The sequence below is a fragment of the Lontra canadensis genome, unplaced genomic scaffold (genome assembly GCF_010015895.1).
Source record: "Lontra canadensis isolate GAN:19392208 unplaced genomic scaffold, GSC_riverotter_1.0 scaffold33, whole genome shotgun sequence".
Classification (NCBI taxonomy): Eukaryota; Metazoa; Chordata; class Mammalia; order Carnivora; family Mustelidae; genus Lontra; species Lontra canadensis.
The window spans coordinates 8360329-8383702 of NW_022631027.1; the positions used below are offsets into that span (position 1 = coordinate 8360329).

General features: G+C 45.6%; 1 protein-coding gene across 4 annotated transcripts in view; it reads left to right on the forward strand.

The window, feature by feature from the left end:
• The window catches only part of SLC44A3 (solute carrier family 44 member 3), a 100093-nt gene that overhangs the window by 23907 nt on the left and 52812 nt on the right, over positions 1-23374 (forward strand). For all 4 annotated transcript variants that reach the window (XM_032867178.1, XM_032867180.1, XM_032867181.1 and 1 more), the window contains 4 exons: positions 10421-10581; positions 12666-12755; positions 14015-14139; positions 18566-18752. In XM_032867178.1, the coding sequence (XP_032723069.1) occupies positions 10421-10581; positions 12666-12755; positions 14015-14139; positions 18566-18752 (563 nt within the window). The remainder of the gene's footprint in view (positions 1-10420; positions 10582-12665; positions 12756-14014; positions 14140-18565; positions 18753-23374) is intronic.

Below are 23374 nucleotides of genomic sequence, written 5' to 3' on the forward strand. Positions count from 1 at the left end.
TGGAGGGGATCACATTAGATCAATCAGGAGGAAACCTCACACGGGAGTCTTAAGATTGGCAGCCATCCTAGTGACTTAGGAGTCTGTCCCGTGCCCAAGAGAGACAACTTTATATAAGAACAGGAATAAAGAGAGGGTATCAAGTTTCTGGGTCTTATTGCCATTCCGGCCAGGGTACTAACTTACAGCCAAGAGGCAGGCGCTCTCCTCCCTGTAGAGCAGCCACGGGCTAGTGGATTACAGCCTGAGCAATTGACATGCAAGTGTTCCAATAAGACCATACTCCTTGAAAAGCCCCTGAAATCAGAGTAAAGGAAGAAAAGAGAAAGTACTCACCAATTTTGCACCAAAGCTCAGAGTCCAAATGTAAAGACTCACAGTCCCTTCGTGGTCACCAAATGATGAAGTTCTAGAACCTAGGTGAGGTTCAGTGGGGTGAGGTCCGGAGCCGATGACCAAGAAAGAATTCTTGAGACATCTTTGGTGTAAAATGGTGGTTTATTAAAGCACGGGGACAGGACCCGTGGGCAAAAAGAGCTACTGCCCCTGGCATGTGAGGAGTGGCTGGTTATATACACAGGAGTTGGGTTAGGTGAGGACAAAGGGGTGTTCAGAAGGGCTATTGGGGTAAAGAAGACTGTCAGGATATTGAAGGCCTGGTTACTATCAAGCCAAGGCCGATTTCCCTCTAATGAGGCACTAACATAAAGACAATTGGGAGTCTCCTGGTGGAATGTCACATTCCTGCTATCAAGTGTCCTTGTTAGTGAGATTTAGGTTTAGAAGAAATTTAACTTTATTTACTTTTCCTTCTACCTCAGCCTCCTTCAGTTTTGTTTATGGAGGGGAAGGTGACATTAGGGCTTGAGGAACTGAGTTATGTGCCTCTGGAAATTGGGCTATTGATAAGGTAACTTCTTTGTTGTAAATCTCAAGGACATTTGTAAACCAAGGGAGACTCCTGCCTTGCAGGATTGTGATCTCTGCAAGTGAACTATTAGTTTTTCTTTTAGGGCAGTCAGGGGTGCCTGAGGAATGTGACACATATTACTGAGGGGAGCAAGGGAGCGGGTGGAGAGGGGGTGCAAGGTGCCAGCTTTTGCTTTGTCCTCAGCCAGCCTCCTGCTCCCTCATAAATGGTGCAGCAAGAAAGGAATTTCTTTCGGTGAGGCTGACACCGGGAAGGCAGTGGATTAGTGGCCCAAAGTCGGCCTCCAAAGTCCTGAAAATACTTCCTGGTTTTATATAAGGAAAATGTGGGACAGAGGTCGGTGTAGGTGCAGGTGTTCAGCCAAGGTCAAGCCAGTCGCTGTTTTGGGGTCATTCACATGGAGTCTTGCAGGCTCTGGGCGGTCCTTATTGCTTTGAGGGGTAGTTTCATTCCCATCTGGCATGCCTTGCCCGCAGGGTCTTTTGCCTCAGTTAGGAGATAGACTGAAAAGACCTTAATCTGTTAGAAAATACAGACTGATGTTTAAAAAAAAAAAAAAAAAAAAAAAGTCAAAAAGTGAGGCAATTGAAGTCCTCCTTCATTTGACCCATGTGAACATTCAAAGACACTTCTATTTTAAAATGAAAAAGGTACCTGCCATGAAAAAGGTACAAAATTTACTAGTCTTAGAAGCTGGATCTGAGGTTGTTTTTCCAGTAGGTGAAATAAGTTAAGCTGAACTGTCTAGATGACTTAAGCTTTTAAAAACGTGTATTTGTGGAGAAGACGTGTTATTTGTCCTTGGCAAGTCAGGTTCCAAATCACCTTTTTACCCCTTTTTTTCTTTGATAAGAATACCTCCCTGCAATCTGTACTTTAAAGAGGTGGACTGGGAAAGCCCCCCAGAACACCAAACAGGACACTGAACATACACATTATAAAGGCACAGGATAAAACCACAGGCGCTCCCTCGTATGACTTCTGTCCCCTTAAAGCCAGAAGGTTTACACTTACAGGCTTTTGAGATAAACAGGGGACTGGTAAAAAGGACTGGCCGTCTTTGAATTGTTCCTGGAATCACACTGCTAGTCCTGTAAAGACTGGGTTTGGAAAACCAAGACAGCTGTTTTCAGCCCCTCAGAAAATGGAGTTGCCGCCTAACTGGTATCAAAGACTGACACCGCCATCCACCTGTGGGAATAGCTTTCCCTTTGGGTATACTTAGCTTGGAAGAAGACCTAAAAAGAAAAAAAAAAAAAATCCCTCTGAGACTCTGAGTGTCAGCTTCCAGTTTTACCAAATTTCTGATTCTAGAGTTATTAAGTCCTCTCAGATATCTGGTCCGGTTCCAGCCAGGACAAACAGTGAATATTTGGGGCAGTGTTAAACAACCTTGTAGACCTAAGAGGCATCCTCAAAGAGAGTTATGTAAAACGTTGTATCATCGCAAGATCTAGAGTCACTGTCAAAGACAGCGGAAGAAGGGACCGACAAACTGCACGTCCGAGGTGGAAAGAAAGCCAAGCCTCCTTCGTAGACACAAAAGGAGACAATCAAGAAGGAAATAGTTACTCCCAGGACAGAAAGAATCAATAACCCATGGGTCTATATGTGGAAAGGAGGGGACAGTATGGATTTTTTTTTTTTAAGATTTTATTTATTTATTTGATAGACAGATCGTAAGTAGGCAGAGAAGCAGGCAGAGAGAGAGGAGGAAGCAGGATCCCCGTTGAGCAGAGAGACTGATGCGGGGCTCGATCCCGGGACCCTGGAATCATGACCTGAGCTGAAGGCAGAGGCTTTAACCCACTGAGCCACCCAGGCACCCCGAAAGTATGGATTTTTACTACCCCCTCCTGCTGGGTTCAAAAGCTAATCTATTTATGAAAACTCTGGAGGATCCTTCCAGGGCTTAAGAAATGCTTTAGCACTTCTCGAGGACTGAAAGATACCTCGAGAGGATCGCCAGTAGCCTGCAATGGTCTGACTTCAAAGGTCACTGTTAATAATAGTCTCTTCAGAACAGAAAGGCAGTCCAGCCTGAGGCTCACTAAGGTGAGTCCTTGAATGAAGGAGAGAGGGTAGCAAGAGGGTAAGAGTTACGGCAGTCTTCGTGTCTTGCTTTTGGTTCCTTTTCTCTTTTTTCATTAGCTTTTTGTAATGAATCTTCCAGTGAAACTATTTTGGAATTTTGAGACCTTCTGGAGGCTTCTGCATGCCAGTTAAAACAGGTACCCCATTCTGTTTAATTTGGGAACTCTTGCTTTCAAGAGCACTTCTTAAATGAATGATCTTGTCTGACTGGAATGTTCCCCATAATAGCCATTGCAATTCTACATGATTTTTGGTAAAACTTTTTATCTTGCTGGGCACCTGCCACTTCCGGGACTGTAGTTCTTAGACATAAAATGAGCAGGTGTTCAGCCCCAGAAGATGGCTTGCTCAGCTCTCTGGAAGCAAAGGGTCCCATTCCTTTTAGTTAGGCCTTTGGGTTTCTCAAAGCTAAACTCATACCTCAGAAGGACTTGCTGCTGGCTTAGGGATTGTGTCTAACTGTGTGCCTCATCACACAGAAGTGTTCTTGAGCTTGGCTGGTGACCTAGTGGCAATCTAATCTGATCCATGACCAAGCATCCTAACGCAAGAGTCTGAGTTGGATGGCAAATGCTCTAATAGCTCTTAGATGTCCCACCCAAGCCAAGGGCGTTTTGCCCTCCAAGATCCCCACTAGCACTGGCCTTTATTTACATAAAGCAAGAAAGACAAACATGTACCCCAGCAAACCAGTAACCAAAACATGGTGCTGCAGACCAACCAAGAGAAGGCCATGCATACCACTAGCAGTCCCCTGTGTGGACTAAACCAGCAGACTCCATTTAGGGTGACCATGGACAGGAACTGAGAAGGGATTCCAACACGGAACTATAGACTGAACCAAGGGCTGAGAACTCGTGCTCTGTTGGAGCCTCCTGCCCATCCAGATGGACCTGTCCACCCTAGACTGGAAAGTCAGTTTTATATATATATATATATAGCTATTTGTTTGTGTAACTGTTAAACATAGCCTGTAGGGTGTAGTCAGAAAACAACTTTATTTTTGTGGGGGTTTTCTTTTTAGTTTTGTTTTTTATTGAAGTATAACATATAATTATGTTAGTTTCAGGTAAATAGCATATTGATCCAACAATTCTATACATTACTCAGTGCTCAGCATGATAAGTGTACTTACCATCTATCACCAAAGTTATTCCAATATTATTGACTGTATTCCCTATGCTGTACTTTTCATCTCCGTAATTTATTTATTTTATAATTGGGTTTTTGTACCTCTTAATCCCCTTTTATCTATTTCACTATCCCCCTACCCACCTACCCTCTGACAACCCTCAGTTTGTTTTCTGTATTTATGAGTCTGTTTTTTGGGTTGTTTCTTTGTTCATTTTTTTTGCTTTTGTTTTTAGATTCCACAGATAAGTGAAATCAAATGGTATTTATCTTTCTCTCACTGACTTATTTCATTTAGCATAATAACCTCCAGGTCCATCCATGTTCTCACAGATGGCAAGATGTCATTCCTTTTATTGCTGAGTAATACTCCATTGTTTAAATACACCACCTCTTCTTCATCCATCTATTGATGGACACGGGTTGCCTCCATATCTTGGCTTTTGTAATGCTGCAAAACCCTAGGGCCATATATGTACATTAGCATTTTTGTTTCTGGTGGGGGGGTGGGGGTTGGTAAACACCCAGTAGTGGAATTACTGGGTAATATGGGAATTTTATTTTTAATTTTGTGAGGAACCTCCATACTGTTTCCCATAGTGGCTGCACCTGTTTACATTCCCAGCAACAGTGCACAAGGGTTCCTTTTTCTCCACATCCTCACCAATGTTTTATTTCTTGTCTTTTGATTCTAGCCATTCTGATAGGTAAGGTAACATTTCACGGTGATTTTGGTTTGCATTTCCTTGATGATTAGTGATGTCAAGCATCTTTTAGTGTATCTTGTGTCATCTGTATGTCTTCTTTAGAAAACTCCCTGTGCAGGTCTTCTGCCTGTGTTTTAATTGGATTATTTGGGTTTTTTTGGTGTTGAATAAGTTCTTTATCTATTTTAGATACTACCCTTCTATCATATATTATTTGCAAATACCTTCTCCCTTTCGGTAAATTGCCTTTTTTGGTTGTTGTTGATGGCTTCCTTCACTGTGCAGAAGCTTTTTGTTTTGGTATAGTCCAATAGTTGAGGTATGCTTTTGCTTCCCTTACCTGAGGAGATGTAGCTAGAAAGATGTCGCTAAGACCAATGTCAGAGAAATTACTGCCTATGTTTTCTTTCAGCAGTTTTATGGTTTCGTGTATCACCTTTAGGTCTTTAATCCATTTTGAGTTTATGTTTGTGTGTAGTATTAGGAAGTGAACCAGTTTCATTCTTTTACATAGAACTTCTGTTTTCCAAGGACCATTTATTGAGAGACTATCTTCTCTCTGTTGTATATTCTTCCCTCTTTTGTTGTAGATTAATTAACCATAAACGTTGGATTTATTTCAGGGCTTTCTGCTCTGTTCTCTTGATCTGTGTGTCTGGTTTTGTGCCAGTAACATACTGTTTGGATTACTACACACTTGTAGTCTATCTTGAAATCTAGGATTGTGACACCTCCAGCTTTGTTCTTCTTTCTCAAGATCGCTTTGGCTCTTCAGGGTCTTTTGTGGTTCTGTACACACTTGAGGATTATTTGTTCTTGTTCTATGAAAAATGCTATTGGTATTTTTATAGGGATTGCCCTGGATCTGTGGATTGCTTTGGGTAGTATGGACATTTTGACAATATTAATTTTTCTAGTCCATGAGCATGGAATATCTTCTCACTTGTGTTGTTTCAGTTTCTTTCATCTATATTTTATAGTTTTCAAAGATTAGGTCTTTTACCTCTTTGGTTAAGTTAATGTCTAGGTATTTTATTCTCTTCGATGGAGTTGTAAATGGCATTGTTTTCCTAATTTCTCTTTCTCTGTTTCTACTTTCTTTCTGTCTCTTTAAGCTTATTCAGTGGGGCTAAGTTTTTTTCTTTGTCCCTGACTAAAAACCTAGTTCCCAGGACTGCTCTGGTTACTTTTAAGTAATAATTACTTAGTCACTTTAAATGGTAAGAGATACTTTCCATTCAGTAATTAAAATGTTCAGCTCAATATGATAGACTTCAGACTTGACTGACAGTTGAAACTTCTCCCTCCTGGAGCTTGGGCCAGGAGCAGATGGGAAGGCTTTGGTCAGGGAAGGGGGCTGCTATCCTCTCTCTCCTCCTCCTCACCCTTCCTCTCACAGGCTGCTAAAACAGACTTCTGACTCGGGGTTGGTACAGCAAAAGTGAAGAGGCCTGAGGAACAGGAGCATTTTTATTGGACCGATAATAGAACACGTTCTGGGTTCTTCTGGAGACTTCCCATCACTCTGGCTTACTCAGCTGCAGTGTTCCCACATAATCAAATGCATCTCTGCCCTGGCTGGTCATTTGCTAAGTCTTCCCTGGTCCTGGGACAGTAAGCAGCCACTTCCAACTTCTTTCTGCTAACGTCTCCACAGTTTCCCATGTAACTGTCTTGGACACCAAGCACACTACTCTCCACTTCTCAGGGCTCAGACCTTAACCTGTGGGGTCATCTGATCCCTCTGAGTTTTCTAGGAAATCCTTCTTCTCTGACTTAGGAATGGTATCTCTAACCCTCTTTCCTTTGGGGACAGGAATGGATTCACATGAACATTCTCTCTCTGAAAAAACAAAAACAAAGCAAACAAATGAAAAACTCTTTAGAATTGCTCTTTTACATGATTCATGTACTATCAACACCTGTACAGAGTCAGCTTTACTGTGTATCCAAATAAAAAATAAAACCAAGGTATCAAGAATGTAGACTATGACAGATGAATTTAACAATATAAACGTACGACATAACCTCAACTGAAGAGGAAAGAGAGAAAAGGAGCTGACCTAAGTAACTTTGGAAAACAGCTTTGTGACTAAATACTGTGAACTAAAGACAAAAATAACTACATAAGCACCATGCTCTAATTGGTAAGTTCATTTCTCATGGGGTTACTAGTTAGCATTCTGAAAGTACATACTCGGGTTGATTATAAGAGGACCTAGGATCAGTGACACCCCAGTAGAACGAACATACCTAGTACCCAGATATTAGTATCTAAATACCATTTTCCAAGGGCTCCTTGGAGAAATGACTGATTTTAGGGCTTGGATAAGGAAAATACAACATAAGGGTGGCATAATCTTGCAGAACCTGAAAGTGAGAATGTACTTAAGGAAATAAAAACAGGTGGGGCATGTCAAAATTACCCAGGGCCAGCCTGAAAGACCGTCTAGTGGCCAGAGCTGGAATGATTTGAGCAAAATAATAACAATCATAATAGATTAAAACCTAAAGAATAAAGTAAATATCCACAATTGAATAAATAGATGGGGGTGGGGGAGGGCACGGGGATAAATCTTTATAGAAGAATCCCAAATAATGTATGTGGATACTTCCCACTTAATTTCCCTCCCCTTGAGAGTGGGCTGGGCTTAGTGACTCACTCCCAAAGAATCTAGAAACATAGTGATAGGACAGTGGAGAAACCTGACAGATACCAGCCACCTGAGCCAAGGGATCAAGGTTAACTTCACCGTGATGTCATGTCGCTATCCTGTTCCCTACTATGATTGTATGGAAAGAGCACTTCACCTCTGTTGTGTTCTTCCCCAAATCTGTAACTGCAGTCTAATTGTGAGAAAAGATGAGGAACAATTTACTGAATACCTGATCATGATCTTCAAAAGTCAAGATCATGGGAAACAAAGAAAACCTAAGAAATTGTCATGGAACAAAGGAGACATAAGAGCTAAATGCGCCATGACATCTGGATTCTGGAAGAGAAAAAAAAAAAAAAGGACATTAGTGAAAAGTGTAAAATCCAAGTTAAGACTGTAGTTTAGTTAATAGTGTAGTACCAAGGCTCATTTCTTAATTTTCACAAATGTACTATAGTTATGTTATGTACAATGTTACGGGAAGGTGAGTGAGGTGTACACAGGAGCTCTCCATAGCATCTTTGCAAGTTTTCTGTAACTTCGAAAATTTCTCCAAAATTAGAAGTTTATTTTCTAAAATGTTCTTCTAATCTCCAACTCCCAGTCCTTTTACAGTCTCAGTGTGGGTGAGGGGTTTAAGAATAATCAGTTTCCTGGGCACCTGGGTGGCTCAGTTGGTAAAGCGACTGCCTTCAGCTCAGGTAATGATCCTGGAGTCCTGAGATCGAGTCCCGCATCGGGCTCCCTGCTCAGCGGGGATTCTGCTTCTCCCTCTCACCCTCCCCTATCATGCTGTCTCTCTCTTTCAAGTAAATAAATAAAATCTTAAAAAAAAAAATTAAGAAGAGCAAGTTTTCTAACCCTTTTTTGTTGGGGGGGGAGCCTGCATGGTTGGGGTCTAACATCTCATTTTGGAGTGTAATTTCTACTATCTTTGAGCTTCAGCTGTGAACTTCCATTTAAATTTCCTACTACATTCACATATGTTTTAAAAAGTCTCTAGAATGTTACATTGAGGGGCACCTGGCTGGCTCAGTCAATAGAGCATGCATGCAACTCTTGATCTCAGGGCTGTGAGTTTGGGCCCCATGTTGGGGGTAGAGTTTACTTTAAAAAAAAAATAGGGGATCCTGGGTGGCTCAGTCAGTTAAGCAACCAGCTGTTGATTTCGGCTCAGGTCATGACCTCGGGGTCCTGGTATCAAGCCCTGTGCTGGGCTCCCTGCTGAGCTGTGAGTCTGCTCCAGGATTCTCTCCCTCTCTCTTTATCTTTCTTTCCCCCTTCCCCACCCTTCCCTCCCCTGCTCCGACGTGGGTGCTCTCTCTCTAAAATAAGTAAATCTTAAATAAAAAAGAGAAAAAAATAGAATGATATGCTAGAAACCAAATGACATGTCTGCAAAGAAATCTGTTTTTCCTCAAAGAGAAAATAATGGCCATTTCTCTCCATTTATTCTGTTGTACCTTTCGGAATTTGAGCCATGTGAATGTATTACACCTTCAAATTTTTTAATTAGGGAAAAGCTGCTTATTTGTATTACCCTCCTCTGGAATCACTGTTCAGTGACTCAGGGGCTATTTCTGTAATGTGGTGACTTCCTGAGAAAGATTCTTCCATGGGTTCTACATTGTGATCATTCAAAGTTCAGGAGCCATTTTTTTCTTCATGACCATCTAATACCATTTGCATTTGGGTTCTCCCATGTTTCACCTTCACACATTTCAAAAAAGCACTTGGTTTTTGGCAGTTTGTTGAATAATTTGGCACTTCTTGGGTTGGGATTATTTCCACTATTGGGACCCAAGGAGGGAAAGAAAGGACCCCGTGAAGGTGCTTGTGGCCTCATGAAGAGTCGTTAGAATGGACATCCCTGAGCATTTTTATATTTCAGGAGGAGGCCCCTGGAAGGTCAGCTTTTTCATATGCCCAAGGCAGCTGTCAACCACAGCTTTCTCCACACAGTCCTCACTCCCAAGTACCCGTTCTGTTTGGAGCAAGCCTTACTCGTCTCCTTAAAGGGGATAGAATAAAGCAGGGCATTTCGTTGACACAGCGTCCGATCGAAACAGCCCTGTGTCTAACAGTTCCTTAAAGACATGCATACTGGGGCGCCTGGGTGGCTCAGTGGGTTAAAGCCTCTGCCTTCAGCTCAGGTCATGATCCCAGGGTCCTGGGATCGAGCCCCGCATTGGGCTCTCTGCTCAGCGGGGAGCCTGCTTCCTCCTCTCTCTCTGCCTGCTTCTCTGCCTGCTTGTGATCTCTGTCTGTCAAGTAAATAAATAAAATCTTTTAAAAAAAAAAAGACATGCATACTTAAAAAGTATAATTTCTGATGTTGATAATAACTAGATTTACATAGAAAAGCAAAATATATGGATATTAATAAAGTCATAGAAATACATTATTTTTACAAATTTACACATTTCCATGAAATATTTTGGAGACAGTCATATGTGTCATCATTTTTTTTATTTTTGAGGTAAAAATTGTTTTTTTTTTTCCCAAAATATATGTTAAGTTTTTGAGAGCTGCAACGTGCCCTGAATAAATCAGAGAGGAACTAAAAAAAAAAAAAAAAGAAGACATGCAGCTCTTATGTGGGCGTTGGTAGTTTGTATGTCTCAGAAGGGCCATGGGAGAATCAGATGTCACCCTCCAAGTGTAGATTTCTGGTTTCTCTGGGTCCCCATCATCGTTCCCCGCCCAAAGCATTAGCTGATTACTGGAGCAGAGCACGGTCGCCCGGCTTTCTAGAGTGTACCTTGCAAACAGGTTGCTAAACTTCTTTTTATTGCCGCAGATCTTCTGTTCTCTTGGCTGTTGAGAATTTTAAATAAACATGGGTTTTTTAAGTCAAGTAATTAAATAAACATCTCTGTCATTTGTTCTTTCCTTTCTAGCAAGTCTTTCCCCTTGTTTAACCGATGCGTCCCTCAAACGCCTGAGTGCTACTCCTTGTTTGCATCTGTTTTGATAAATGATGTCGACATCCTCCATCGAATTCTGAGTGGAATAATGTCGGGAAGAGACACAATTCTCGGCCTGTGTATCTTTGCATTAGGTAATTTTCCATTAATTTTCTTACAGTGACTGTGCTGAAGTTTCTAGCACTTACAGATGTTATACAGTGAAAATTAGCCTCTTGACTTAAAGATAAAACTTCACATATTTTCTTCAGAAATATTTTCAGTGTTTTAGGTGGGAGAGGGAACAGGTGGGAGAGGGGAAAATAGAATTAGGGGAACGCTAGCTGGCTTTCTGCCAAGAGGCCTCACTGAATATGGGTTTGCTGTAATACAGCGGCCATGTTCCAGAGCCTGGTCCTCGGCTCTGTGTAAAGATGGCGTGTGCAAAGCAGATTTTTTGCAAGTTTTCAAATTGGCCATGAAAATTACAACTGTCAGGGGAACCAGAGATGCATGTCTTCTGGCCAGAGTGCCCGCTCCCCATAAGCAAGCCAGGTCAGAAGGCTGCTTGGTGAGCAAGGGAAGGAGGCACGTGGATCCATGTTAAATAGCATCAGATAGCGAGGGCCTGATTGAGCCAACTGCCTGCTTAGGGTTGCAGGCTGGTCAAGGCCTCAAGCCAGGACATGCCTCTTATCGGCATTTCTGGAAGCAGCTACCCCCACTCCTGACCCCTTAACTTCCTGTTTACTGTCTTCCAACTTGATGAACCCTTTTAAGAGTCAACTTTGTCTTTGAATCTTTGAACAGATGAACACTTTTCACCGTTGTGACCAGTACTAATGGCCTGCTGTCTACCCGCTTCTCCAGTGGCTGCTCCCCAACCTTTAGGTTGAAAGAAATTCTTTGGTCAGCTGTGATTTTGCGGGTTTACAAATTGACTTTTCCATAATTTCGTTACCAAAGTATTAATTCCTGAATGCTTGGGGATGCCTAACTTTTCACCATTATGTAACTTGCCGATTTCTTAATGACCCAAATGTGCCAGGCCTTGTGCTTACTCTTAACTTACTAAAACTTCATCAGAGGGGCACCTGGGTGGCTCAGTGAGTTAAAGCCTCTGCCTTCCGCTCAGGTCATGATCCCAGGGTCCTGGGATTAAGCCCCACATGGGGCTCTCTGCTCAGCAGGGAGCCTCCTTCCCCTCTCTCTCTCTGCCTACTTGTGATCTCTGTCAAATAAATAAAATCTTTGAAAAACAAAACAAAACAAAACAAAACTTCATCAGAATCCTGTCACCATTTGTAGGAGGGGAAACTGAGGTTTAGTGAGGTTAAGCGACTTGGCCAAAGTCATGTGGTGACTAGAGTGGGTGGCAGAGCTGAAACTTTACCCAGATGTGTTCTGATCCCCAAACCTATGTTCTTAACCACTACACCAAAATATCTATAAGTAATCCTGATTTCTTGTTTAGAGAAAAAGCAGTATACATAAATTCACTGAAATGCTTAACATAAACTCATAAGCTTAAAATCCCATGTCCTGGACAATAATATGCAGATTTTTTACATAGACAGCTTACCTAAATATTAGAACCTTAAATTTTGCATTTCAAAGGCATTAATTTTTCATATTTAATAAGAATACCTGGGAACATTTAAAGTTGAAACTTTACATAAGCCCAATAAAAAGTCAAAAGAGTTAAGTATGATTAAAAAAAAATTTTTAATGGTTTATTTGGACTTAAAAAAAAAACATTTTGCGGGGGGGCACCTGGGTGGCTCAGTCAATTAAGCATCTGACTTAGGCTCAGGTCATTATCTGGGATTGGGCTCCGTGCTCAGCAGGGAGTCTGCTTGTCCTTCTCCCTCTCCCTCATACCCTCTGGTCATGTCCTCTCTCTTTCTCTCTCAAATAAATAAATAAATTCTTTGGAAAAAAAAAAAAAACAACCATTTTGGATATTTGGGAATAAGACCTAATTAACAAATAAAAAACAATTTTAATTCAAGAAAAATGCTAGGGCTTCAGAAACTGGCTTATTGTAGCAGCTGGAACTTGTGTATGCTTCAGACACCCTGAGTGTGTCTTGTTATTTTTGTTTAGTAGATGTCTAAGGTATTTAGACATTGAAGGAACGCCTCAGCCTGCCATCTTCTGGGAGTCCCAATAGCCCTCCCATCATCACCTTCACACCCTGATTGCTGTTGGGGTTTATATATTCTGCTTAATTTTTCAGCCTTGTCTTTAGCCATGATGGTCACCTTCCGATTCATCACTACCCTCCTGGTTCACATTTTCATCGCATTGATTATCGTGGGACTGTTGTGTAAGTATTTATTCTTGATGGATTTCTTTTGTATTAAATGAAAAGCCTTTCCATTAAGCATGAAACTTAAAAGTTGACATTCCTGAGCTATATCGGTTTGAGAAAATCTCTTATCCAAGCCCACCATCTTACATACGAGAAAGCTCAAAACCAGAGAGAAGGGACTTGGTTGTGTCACGCAGATAATAGCCAAGTTGAGGCCGGTCTGTGGTCTCTGCTGCTCTCTGCTGCTGTAGAGATGGGCCTGCCAGTCCAGAAATCCTAGCGGCCATACTATTAACAGATGATTCCAAGGCTTGTTGGAAAGAATGCCTGCTTTTCCAGAATGTCTTCTGAACTTTCCCATCAGCCATTAATATGTAGGTCCCCATGCAGAAGCTCCCACAGTCTAAAAAGATTCAGGACCTGAGCTGGGGCACAGTCCCAAAGACCCTCCCCTGTACCTGCTGGTTCCCCTTTTGTTGCCAGAATGTGGGTCCATCTAGGGGTTGTCAGGAAAGGGGGTCTGAGAGGTAGGGACACGCAGGAAGTTCAAGGCGGCAGCTGTTTACCAACTGGCATGAGATACTGGAACTTTTAATAATCGGTATGACTGTAGGGTTTCAGTCCCCTGAATTATCAGCTCTGCCCTCAGTAGCTTAGAGCCCTACCGCTCACAGGTGCACGGTGCACCTTGCTGGAGAACAGTCACAGCAACCCATGATGGATCCTTTCCCATCTGGGACAAGTAAAGACCAATATGACCTTCCTCTAGTCACTGTAGGGGTGTTGTAGGTGGCGGGTAGTGCTTAAACGGAGGGCATGTGCAAGGTCAGGCTATCCACCCAGACTTGGAGTGCCACATGCTGACATGGCAGTTCCCACGGGGGTCAGCACCAGGGGAGCTCATCAGGCAGTTTAGACTTTGGACTTTAACCGTGGCCCCCTCACTGCTCTGCCCATGCACTTTCCGCTCTGCTCACACCCATACCCGGTCTGTAGGCTGGGCTGACAGGATGCACCTGTGTTTGGAATCCCCGCTCTGTGCCTCCCAAAGACAGGCAGCCACTGTGGTGGGAGGGGTCCGTCGGGTGGTTACCCTGGCCAGCTTCTCTAGAGGGTCAGTTGTCACACATAAAGCCCCGGGCCTGTGGGACCCACTACCCGAGCCAGGCCACCCCATGTGTGGTCCACATGCTGGGGGCAAGCGGGAGGGGAGTGCGGGGAGGCCGGTTACCCGACGTGTGTGTGCTGAGTTGCCCCGGTGTTTTGCTTTCTAGTTGTCTGCAGTGTCTTATGGTGGCTGTATTACGACTATACCCATGACCTCAGCTTAGAACTGGACACAGAAAGGGAAAATATGAAGTGTTTGCTGGGGTTTGCTCTTGTATCTACAGTAATCACGGTAAGAAATGTCCTTCCAGCAGGAGGACAAGTAGCCTGCTAGAACTCTGAGATCCAAATAATTAGATTGTAACCAAGAACAACTAGAATTTGGGTGTTGTTGTTTTTTTTTTTTAACCTCTGAGTGTGCATACATAATAGTATGGTGAATGTACATACATGTTTAGTGCGTTCTCTTTTTTATTTGTAATACTCCCAGAGGACTAAATCAAAACCTTCCCCCCCCCCAAAAAAAAAAACCAAAAACAAAAACAAACCAGGAAAAAAGGTCTTACCTTCTTCCCAAGTCATTTCTGCCAGTTCTCAGAGGCTAACGTGTTACTTGTGCTGATTCATTTTCCTTGAGCACAGTAGAACCATTTTTGCCCCCAAGTGGCAGTAAGGTGGACACTGGAGGGGTTGGGAGGGACAGACTTACGACAGTTCCTGTTTCCTGTTTGTGAGGAGCCTCCCCCTTCCAGCCCGTGGGTGCTCTGCCCCCTCCAGGGTGTGGCGGCTCCCACTGCCCTTGAACACAGAGAGCCCTTTATTTCCACACCCGCTGGCCACTGGGTGATTTTGGTGTTCAGACAACCCGCCTCCCCTGTGAATGCCCTAGTTGAAAACCGGCAAACAGAATGTTGAGGCAGCAGATACCCGTGGTCAGGGAGGAGGAAGCTTAGAAAATCATTCGGGTCACTCCGTGGGGGGCATTAAAAGTGCTAGAATCACAAGGCCCTGGAGGGGGGCTGGGCTGATTTTCGGCCACCACAGCCATCCTCACGGCCCTTGCTGGCGTGTTGCTTACTCACCATTTGTGGATGGGCAACAGCTAAGGTTTCCACAAGCCCTTTAATTCTTTGGCAGGCGCAGACTCTCTCAGCGACCCAGTTCTCTGCTAAGGAGAGCCTTCGGCTCCCACAGTCGGTAATCTCCGCATTTTCTCCTTTCTAGTGAGGTTTCAGGTTTGTGTTCTTCACGTGGAATGCATCTCAGGGAGCAAGCGATTGACTAAGGAAAGTTCCTGATTTGTCCTTCCCCAGGAAGGGGACTGGGCCCACAGCTGCTGCAGGGCCTTTGAAGGAAGCTGGAGGAGAAATGACCCCCTGGACCCAAGGCCAAAGCTGGAGCTGTTGGGCAGGGGGAGTGGGTGAGGGGGAGAGCCTGCCCTCTCCCTAAGCCCTCCACAGGCTTGCTTTGTCTCCACACACTGAATTTATGGCCACCCAGACTCCAGAGTCAGGGGTGGCCTCTCTTCACTGAGCGTGAGGTGAACGAGAAGGAAGGCTGTGAAGGCAGAGAGGCTGTTCTCGCTGTGTCTGTGAGGACTCTTCAGGGGCTGGGACAGAGGGGAGAAGCAAAGCACAGCTCCCAGACCATTCACATAGTACATTTGTCACCGCTGCTTACTGAGTTCCTGCTAACTGCTGCTTGCTGGGTGGGCAAGTCCTCACAAGAACTCTAGATTGTCCATTGCCATTTCCCGAACCCCTCTCATGCACTGGGTCCTGCACTAGGCAACAGTTAGCAAGTTACCTGCCCCCTGATGAGGTGAATTAGAAAGCAAGCAACAGCATGACATGGTGCCTGGGGAAAGACTCTAGCCTTTGTGGTCTCAGGTGGGTGTTCAAACCCATGGCCCACTACCCACTGTGTCACCTCACAGAATGGCTTGGCCATAGGCCTGGGTCTCCTCATCTGTCAAATGGGAATATTCCTGCAAGGTTCCATGGACTTCCCTCCTCCCTAAGGAGCATCTGCCACAGAAGCTCAGCGTTCCTATAGAGAGCCACCCGCAATGCTCCTGCCTGGAGACCTGGGACTGGGGTGGCAGGGCTGGCTATAGGGCAAGGGGGTAACCCCGCCTGAGAAAAGCACTCTTCACCTGCTGCTTCCCCTGCCAGCCTGGCTTGGCTCCCACAGGACCCTGGCACAAGGTGAGAGAAGGAGGACAGGGAAAATCATATTATGTCCTCTAGTCAGGGACCACTTCCTGTCCCCAGGGCTGGTGTCCAAAGAGAAAGAGGAGTTAGCCACTGCCCCTCCTCTCCCTCACTCTACCTTTCTTGCCCATTATCTATATTGTTTCACAGAAAGCACTAGCGGTGATGGAGAAAAGAGGGTAAATGGCATAAAACACACATGTCAGGGCATCAGCTTAGGAGCACAGGCTGAAAGGCAGCTCCCAGAGGCTTCGAGCCCAGAATAGGAAGTCAAGACATGACCCCCATGGTGCCTGAGGCCTGCTGCCCAGCCCAGCCTCACTGCTCCCCAACACCATCCCCATTAGGTAATGCTGATCCCTGCAAAGACTGGGGAGAAGGTCAGGTTAGCATTGACTCTACACTTCTAAAGAACATCCTTGCAGTGTCCTTAAGCATGTGAAAGGATTTTTGTATGCATGCATATAACTTGTAAAACACACATGCATTTAAATACACAAGTGTTAGCTTCCCACGCGGGAGCTAGAAGCCAAGATTATTTACCTAGAGATAGTATCATTTTGCTTCATGAAAATTTTAAGTAAAACCAAGGAAAGGTCCCTCTTTCTTGTTGGTAGTAGTAGCCTTCAAAAATGCAGAGTTGGAAATGCCTACTTCGCCTTTACGACTAGGGGTGACCGGACATGTTCAGCGGGGGCAGGAGGCCCTGCTCCCAGTTCTGGGAGCTGTTTTAGTTTATCCGCCTTCCTTCAACTTTCTTCCATGGACTATGAGATCCTTCCAGTCAGGAATGCCTCAGGCCAGCTAGCAGAGAAAGGGTATCTTGGGCTAAAGGAATGGCACACATGGGGTCACGTGGACACAAGAAAGACCTGTGGGAGGTTCTCTTGGCAGAAGCCCAAGAGGCAGATACGGGGAGGGGCCATGCCAGGAAGGTCCCCATCTGGGATGATGATGACTTTGATCTTTACTCAGAAGCACGGATAACTGTTGAGGGATTTTGAGCTGGGAAACGACATCATTGACTCTACCCTTTCAGAGATCGCTTTAGCTATACGTTAGAGGAGGGAAGGGGGTAAGGGCAGGAGCCAAGGGGATTAAAACAGAGGCCAATGAGGCAGTTATTAGGGCACAGATGGTTGAGGATAGGACTTGAGCTGTGATCAACTGTGGATCACAGACTGAGAGATCTAGGAAACTGAACACAGGTAACTGGGATTGTGCTGGGCACCAGGGAGGGCTCTGCTCTTGAGGAGCTTAACCTAATGGGAAATTCAGACAAGTAAACATTTGCAGTAGAAAATGCCGAGTGCTACAGTTGGGGTAAGTTTGGGATAATATGGAAACACACAATAGAGGAAACTTAGCTATTCTTGGAGAGTCCAGAAAAATTATGGCCTCTGGAATCGGGAATCTAGAAGAAAGGAGATTTTTGTGTGAAGATAATGAATTTGGCTCAGGACAAGATGAATTTGAGACATTGTAGGATATTCACGGCCTGGCCAGGAACTGATGCTTACTCACCTAGCACCCAGAGAGGGGTGAGGCTAGAGGTTCTTCTTCTTCTTCATTTTTGTTTTTGTTTTTTTTTTAATTTATTTGAGAGAGAGAGAGCATGAGCCAGAGGATGGGGGGTGGGGGTGGGGCCAAAAGGAAAGGGAGAAGCAAACTCCCTGCTGAGCTGGGAGCCTGATGCAGGGCTCGATCCCAGGACCCTGAGACCATGACCTGAGCTGAAGGCAGATGTTTAACCAACTGAGCCACTGACGCACCCCAAGGCTAGGGGTTCTTGTTGGAAATGAACGTTCTCAGCCTCTGAGAAACAACAACTGAAGAAGTAGAAGAGCCAGAAAAAAGCAATCACAGAAGTGAAGGGAGAAGAAAGTTTTAAGAAAAGAGGAATGGACAGAGACTTGCATGTTGTACTCTGGGTTAGGGTATGAAAGTGTGGATGGCAGGGGAGACTAGTCTGTGCAGAATCTCTCCTGTGAAGGGGAGATAGCCCGTGGCTAGACTGGGGTTGGGGATGAATTTAATACGGAATTTACATGGAGGAAAACTAAAACCAAGAGAGAAGGCACAGAGGGTTGCTTGGAGACATAATCACTGCCCTTTCCCCTTATACTTGCATTCCTTGCCTTTTGCAGTCCTTGAGCATTCTCTGGGTCTCTTGGGTATTGTGGGGAGGAGATGAGGGACAGAAGAGGGTTCTCTGATCCTAGAGGACCTTATGTGCATTTTCTCTTGCTCTCTGACCAAATCTCAAGTTCCCTTAGGGCCTGGGCTGTGTCTTGTTCACTGTTAGAACTGCAGGATCTCTCATAGCGACCAGCACATAGTAGATGCTCAATTAGGATTTGAACATTTTTCTGTTCAGTTATAATAAGAATAGTGAGTAGCTAAAGAGCTGTTTGCTGAGATATCAGTGAAATATGAAGGTCTACTTGAAGTTCTTCTCAGTTCTTCATTATTTTGAGTCATTTATTCTAACCCCTTTCTCACCAGGTGGTTCTGCTCGGCTTGATATTTGTCCACAGAAAGAGAATAAAACTGACAGTTGAACTTTTCCAAGTCATAAATAAGGCCATCAGCAACTCTCCTTTCCTGCTATTCCAACCACTGTGGACTTTTGCCATCCTCATTTCCTTCTGGGTCTTCTGGGTGGCTGTGCTCCTGAGCCTGGGGACCGCAGGTAAGAGCTCTGGGTTCCATCACCTTGGAGTTGGGCTCGGAAGACCCCAGCATTTTGGAGCCATTGGCCTGTTTTTATAGGGACCATGGAACTAGAGGTGTCTGATGACAACAGTGATGGTACCAGGGCTCTGTCATGAAGGAAAGCAGGAAAATCCTTTTCCTCTTCTACACTGGCCTTCAAGAAACTGGGTTTGTTTCAAGAGAGAATAAATTCGGTGGGGACTGAAAGAGCTTTCGGAAAACCTACAATATGGGGCACCTGGGTGGCTCAGTTGGTTAAGTGGCTGCTTTCAGCTCCTGGGATCGAGCCCCACATCGGGCTTCCTGCTTAATGGGGAGCCTGCTTCTCCCTTTCTCTCTGCCCTGCTGCTCTGCCTACTTGTGCTCTCTCTCTAAATGGATAAAATCTTAAAAAAAAAAAAAAAATGGCTACAATATGAACAAAAGTCTCTAGAAAGAAGGATTCAGATTTTATCCACGGCAGTTTGCCAACTTCTCTCACCTCAGACGATCAGTACTCTGACAGGAGTACCAAAGAGTAAGATGCTTTCTGAGACCATCGCAGATGGGTAAGAACCACAGCAGATGGCAAGTCAACAAGGCTAATAGGATTCCTTATTGTTTTATCCAAGTTTTCGTTGTCCTCGATCATCACCGGTCAGATCTGTAAGAGCAACTGCTGTGTGGTAGATTCTCTTCCCTCTCTCTGGAGTCAGCTGACCCTTCAAGATGGTCAGTCAGTAGGCTCCTTGGGAGGCATGGCCCCTACTTCCGGTTCCAGAGACACTGTGGGAGCACTCTCTCCTGTCCTCTAGAAGTTCTCAGCAGACCTACAGTGAACTCAGAATAATTACCCAGGATGAACCAGGACTATAATCAGTCAGGATGAGGTGTGTCTGGGAGTCACAGAAGACTCAACCAACCAGTGGCTTAAATATGGTATGAGGTCATTTTTCTCACATAAATGAAGTCCCCAAGGAGGAGCCCCATGCCAGCATGGTCCTCTAGAGATGGAGGGCCTAGGTGCGTGTGTTCAACTTCATCTCAGCACCTTGTGGCTGATCTCCTCTCCCACTTGCTTCCATCCAGTAGCTGAAATGGACACTCAGGCTCCAACTGAATCCTACACCAGGCATTGGGTAGGTGGCAGGAAGGAAGATGAGTGTCCCCTCCCTCGCTCAGCCCTCCTAAAAGTCATGACGGCACGTTCACCTCCACCTGACCAGCAAGAGCCTTATGACACAGCAGCACCTTCCTGCGAGGGAGGACAGGCGAGGGGGTTTCATTAGCAGTTAAAAAATTAGAGGTTCTACTGCCAAGAAAAAGTGAGAACAGATGTTGTGGAACAGTTGGAAGTCTCAGCTAGAACAACACTGAACAGCTCTATTTTGCTCCCTTGAAGCAGTCTCTGTCACAGTCAGAAAGGAGGGCAGTGGCCTTGGGACGTGTGGGAGCACAAGCATTTGTTGAACAGTGCCCAATTCAAGGCTGCATGCCAGGAGTTTTCTTATGTTCTCTGCTTTAAGCATGGCAGTGCCCCTCGTCCTGTGTTTGTTATGCTCAAGTTCCAAGCAAGAGAATTGAGGCTCTGTGTGCGCACTCTGTGGAAGGTCACCCCATGAGGAAGTACGAGGCTCTCTGGTTCCAGAACCCTGGGGTGGAGCCCATGTGCACTCTGCCATCTCACATCCCCAGTGTTTGGGAGACAGAGGAGGCCTCCTCAGTTGTCTGTCAAGTCAGAGCAGTGCTGTGGCCACAGTAACTGGCTGGCAGGTGTGGCCTGGGCACAGTGTTGTGTTTGGGGTCTGTGGTTACAGGACAACAGGAAAGGGCTGGAGGTCGCAGCCAGGGTGGGCTGGGAGTGACAGGTGGCCGAGGGCGGTGGGGATGGCGCATGGGGTGGTGGACGGTGGTATTGGAACCCTTGCCCTAAAGAATCCCCAGAGAAAGGGTGATGTCATGGAAGTATGACTCAGGACCAGGGAAGGACCTTCCGTCCTCCTCTAGCCCCTAGGGCATAGCCGCCCCTCCTGTCCTTGTGGGCTGTGAGTCTGGCTGAAGGACTGTGCTTAACCCACCATACTTGGGGACAGGGCCCATTCATTTGTTCTTGCCTTTTACTTCACAAGTGTTAGGGGAACACTGTGGGGCCGAGGCCCTGGGCAAGGCACTGGGGAGGAATGGTGTCCTCTCCTAACAGCACTTAGAGTCCAGCAGGACAGACTGACAGTGAAATGTGTGCTCTTAGTGAAGGTTGATGAATGTCATGATAGGAGAATTTTGGGGAGCTCCTAGAGCATGGGAACGGGGCTCTACCCTGCTTTGGGAGTCAGGGAAGGCTTCTCAGAGGATGGGCTAGAAATTGCCAGATCAGAAGATAACAGAAAGAAGCCCAGGGGGATTCACTAGGGGTCACAAGCAAACCCAGGAGAGGACCTGGTCACAGACGACAGGGAGAGAGACAGTCCTGGGAGCTGGGGGTACAGGTGGGGAGGAACATATCCCAGGGCTGCCTCAGGGGTGAGCGGCCAGTGGGGTGTCCCTTTAGTTCCCCATTAGGCCCAAGTTGTGCCCGGGGCCCCAGGGGCATGAAATGGCATCTGCCACAGAGCTGCAAGCAGGAGAGGCAGGAAGACAGGTTAGGGGATTCTGTGGGGCCAAAGATAACACAGCATTCTGGAGCCATCTGGAAGGTCAGGTACTAAAGTGTGGCCATTCTCTGTCAGTGGACGGAGGAAACCAGGCCAGAGGGTGAGGGACAGAAGGGCAGGAAGGAAAACCAGGTGCCTGGGACCTGACGTAGGCATGCGTGCTAGCAGACCTTCCACTTTACAGGAGAGGAGGTTTCGCAGAGAACTATGTCCTTCCCTCCTTCCTGGGCTCGGGCATCCTAAACACCAGACTGACTGTCCCCTTCAGCCACCTGACTCTCCTTTCCACTCACCTGTGGGCCAACTCAGGTGCACAGAACTCCTTTGTTTTCAAAGAACTTTTCATTCCGTGCCAGAGTCACCGCTCTGGGTCTGGGCGGGTCGCTTCTTGGCTTCATGTCATTTTGACCTTCAGGAGACATCCCAGCTGCACTTGTGGGAGACTGGGAGCTGCTGTCTGAGCTTGTGAAAAGAAGCTGATGTGGGTGATCAGACGGATTGTTTCCCCTCACGTCCCCTCAGGGAATTATAGAACCTTCCAGTTGTCCAGCTGGTGCCCAGTGTGGCTGCGGGGGTGGGGAGTGTCCTCAGTGGATAATAGTTGGGAGCTTTTTATCATGTCAGGTGGCTGAATGAACTGGTATTTTGGGGCACCTGGGTGGCTCAGTCAGTTAAGCGTCTGCCTTCAGCTTAGGTCATGATCCCAGCGTCCTGGGATCAAGCCCTGCCCTGGACTCCCTGCTCAGCTGGGAGCCTGCTTCTCCCTCTCCTCTGACTGCTGCTCCCCCTCTTGTGCTCACTCTCTCTGTCAAAAGAATAAATAAAATCTTAAAAAAAAATAAAAAAGAAAGAAACTAAAATCTTAATGTGTAAAAAGGAAAATAAAAATTCAGGAAAAAGTGAACTTGGGTGGTTTTGCCCTGATGAGCTATTTCTCTAGAGGCTTTAAATCAGTCTCTGAGCTAGTCGACAAATTATGGCTTATTTGGGGATCATTTCAGAAGACTGTATCAAAGCCCTCCACCTGTGACACTGGTTAGCCATTAGAAACTGTCTGCCACCAGCCATGTGACAACAACTACTAAAATCCAGTAGGGAAAAGTGAAACTGTTATAACCTTGGGAAGCCAGCAGGTGCAGGTGGCAGGTTGGAAGGAGCCTATGTGGGCTCAGTACACCTTAGGGTGGTCTGGAAACCCCAGAGTCGACAGTGGAGGAAGCCTGTCTTGAAGGGGGGGGGTCACTTCCCCTCCCGGTGTGCTGCAATTAGAAAGGTCATCACAGTGATGCAGTGGGGCCAAGGGCCATGCCTGGAATCAAGGGACCCAGGATCTCGGCAGGGTCTGGCCTTCCTTGTACATTAATCCTCCGTGCTTCCCTTTTCCCATGTTGGCAATGGAAACTTTACAGGGATGTGAGGAGGCTGAGATGGTGCCAGAGCTTTGCTTTGCAAATAAGGGCCTATATATGTTCCTTATGTTGGGAATTCCTGTCGCCTAGAGTATCTGGTACCAAGCTTCAGCTTTACTCTCTGCCCTGCCTAGCATATTTGAGAACACAGTTTCAAAGAAAATTGTCTTTTTTAAGTTCTGAGAGATCTAGAAGATAACGTCCCTAGCAGCCCAGACCTGTCCTAGGAACAGGTAGAGGGAGCTTGCACAAAAGAGATTTTAAACAGTCCCTGCTTTTTTGAAGTTTATGGGCCCTTTGGGAGGGTGCAAAGGAGAACAGTCTGCAGGGACATCCGTGCCTTTGCACCTGCCATGCCTTCATCTGGAAACATCTCTTCATAACCTGCACCCCACTCTCTATCCCCAAACCGCTTGAAAATCTAGTCATTCTCCAAGAATGGTTTTGAGCATCGTAGTTCTTAGAAATCTATCTGTAAGTTCGCCAGGCATACTTAGTATTGCTTCTTCATTTTCCTTGCATTTTTTATACTCTTCATTCTTTCAACAGCTCTCCATTGC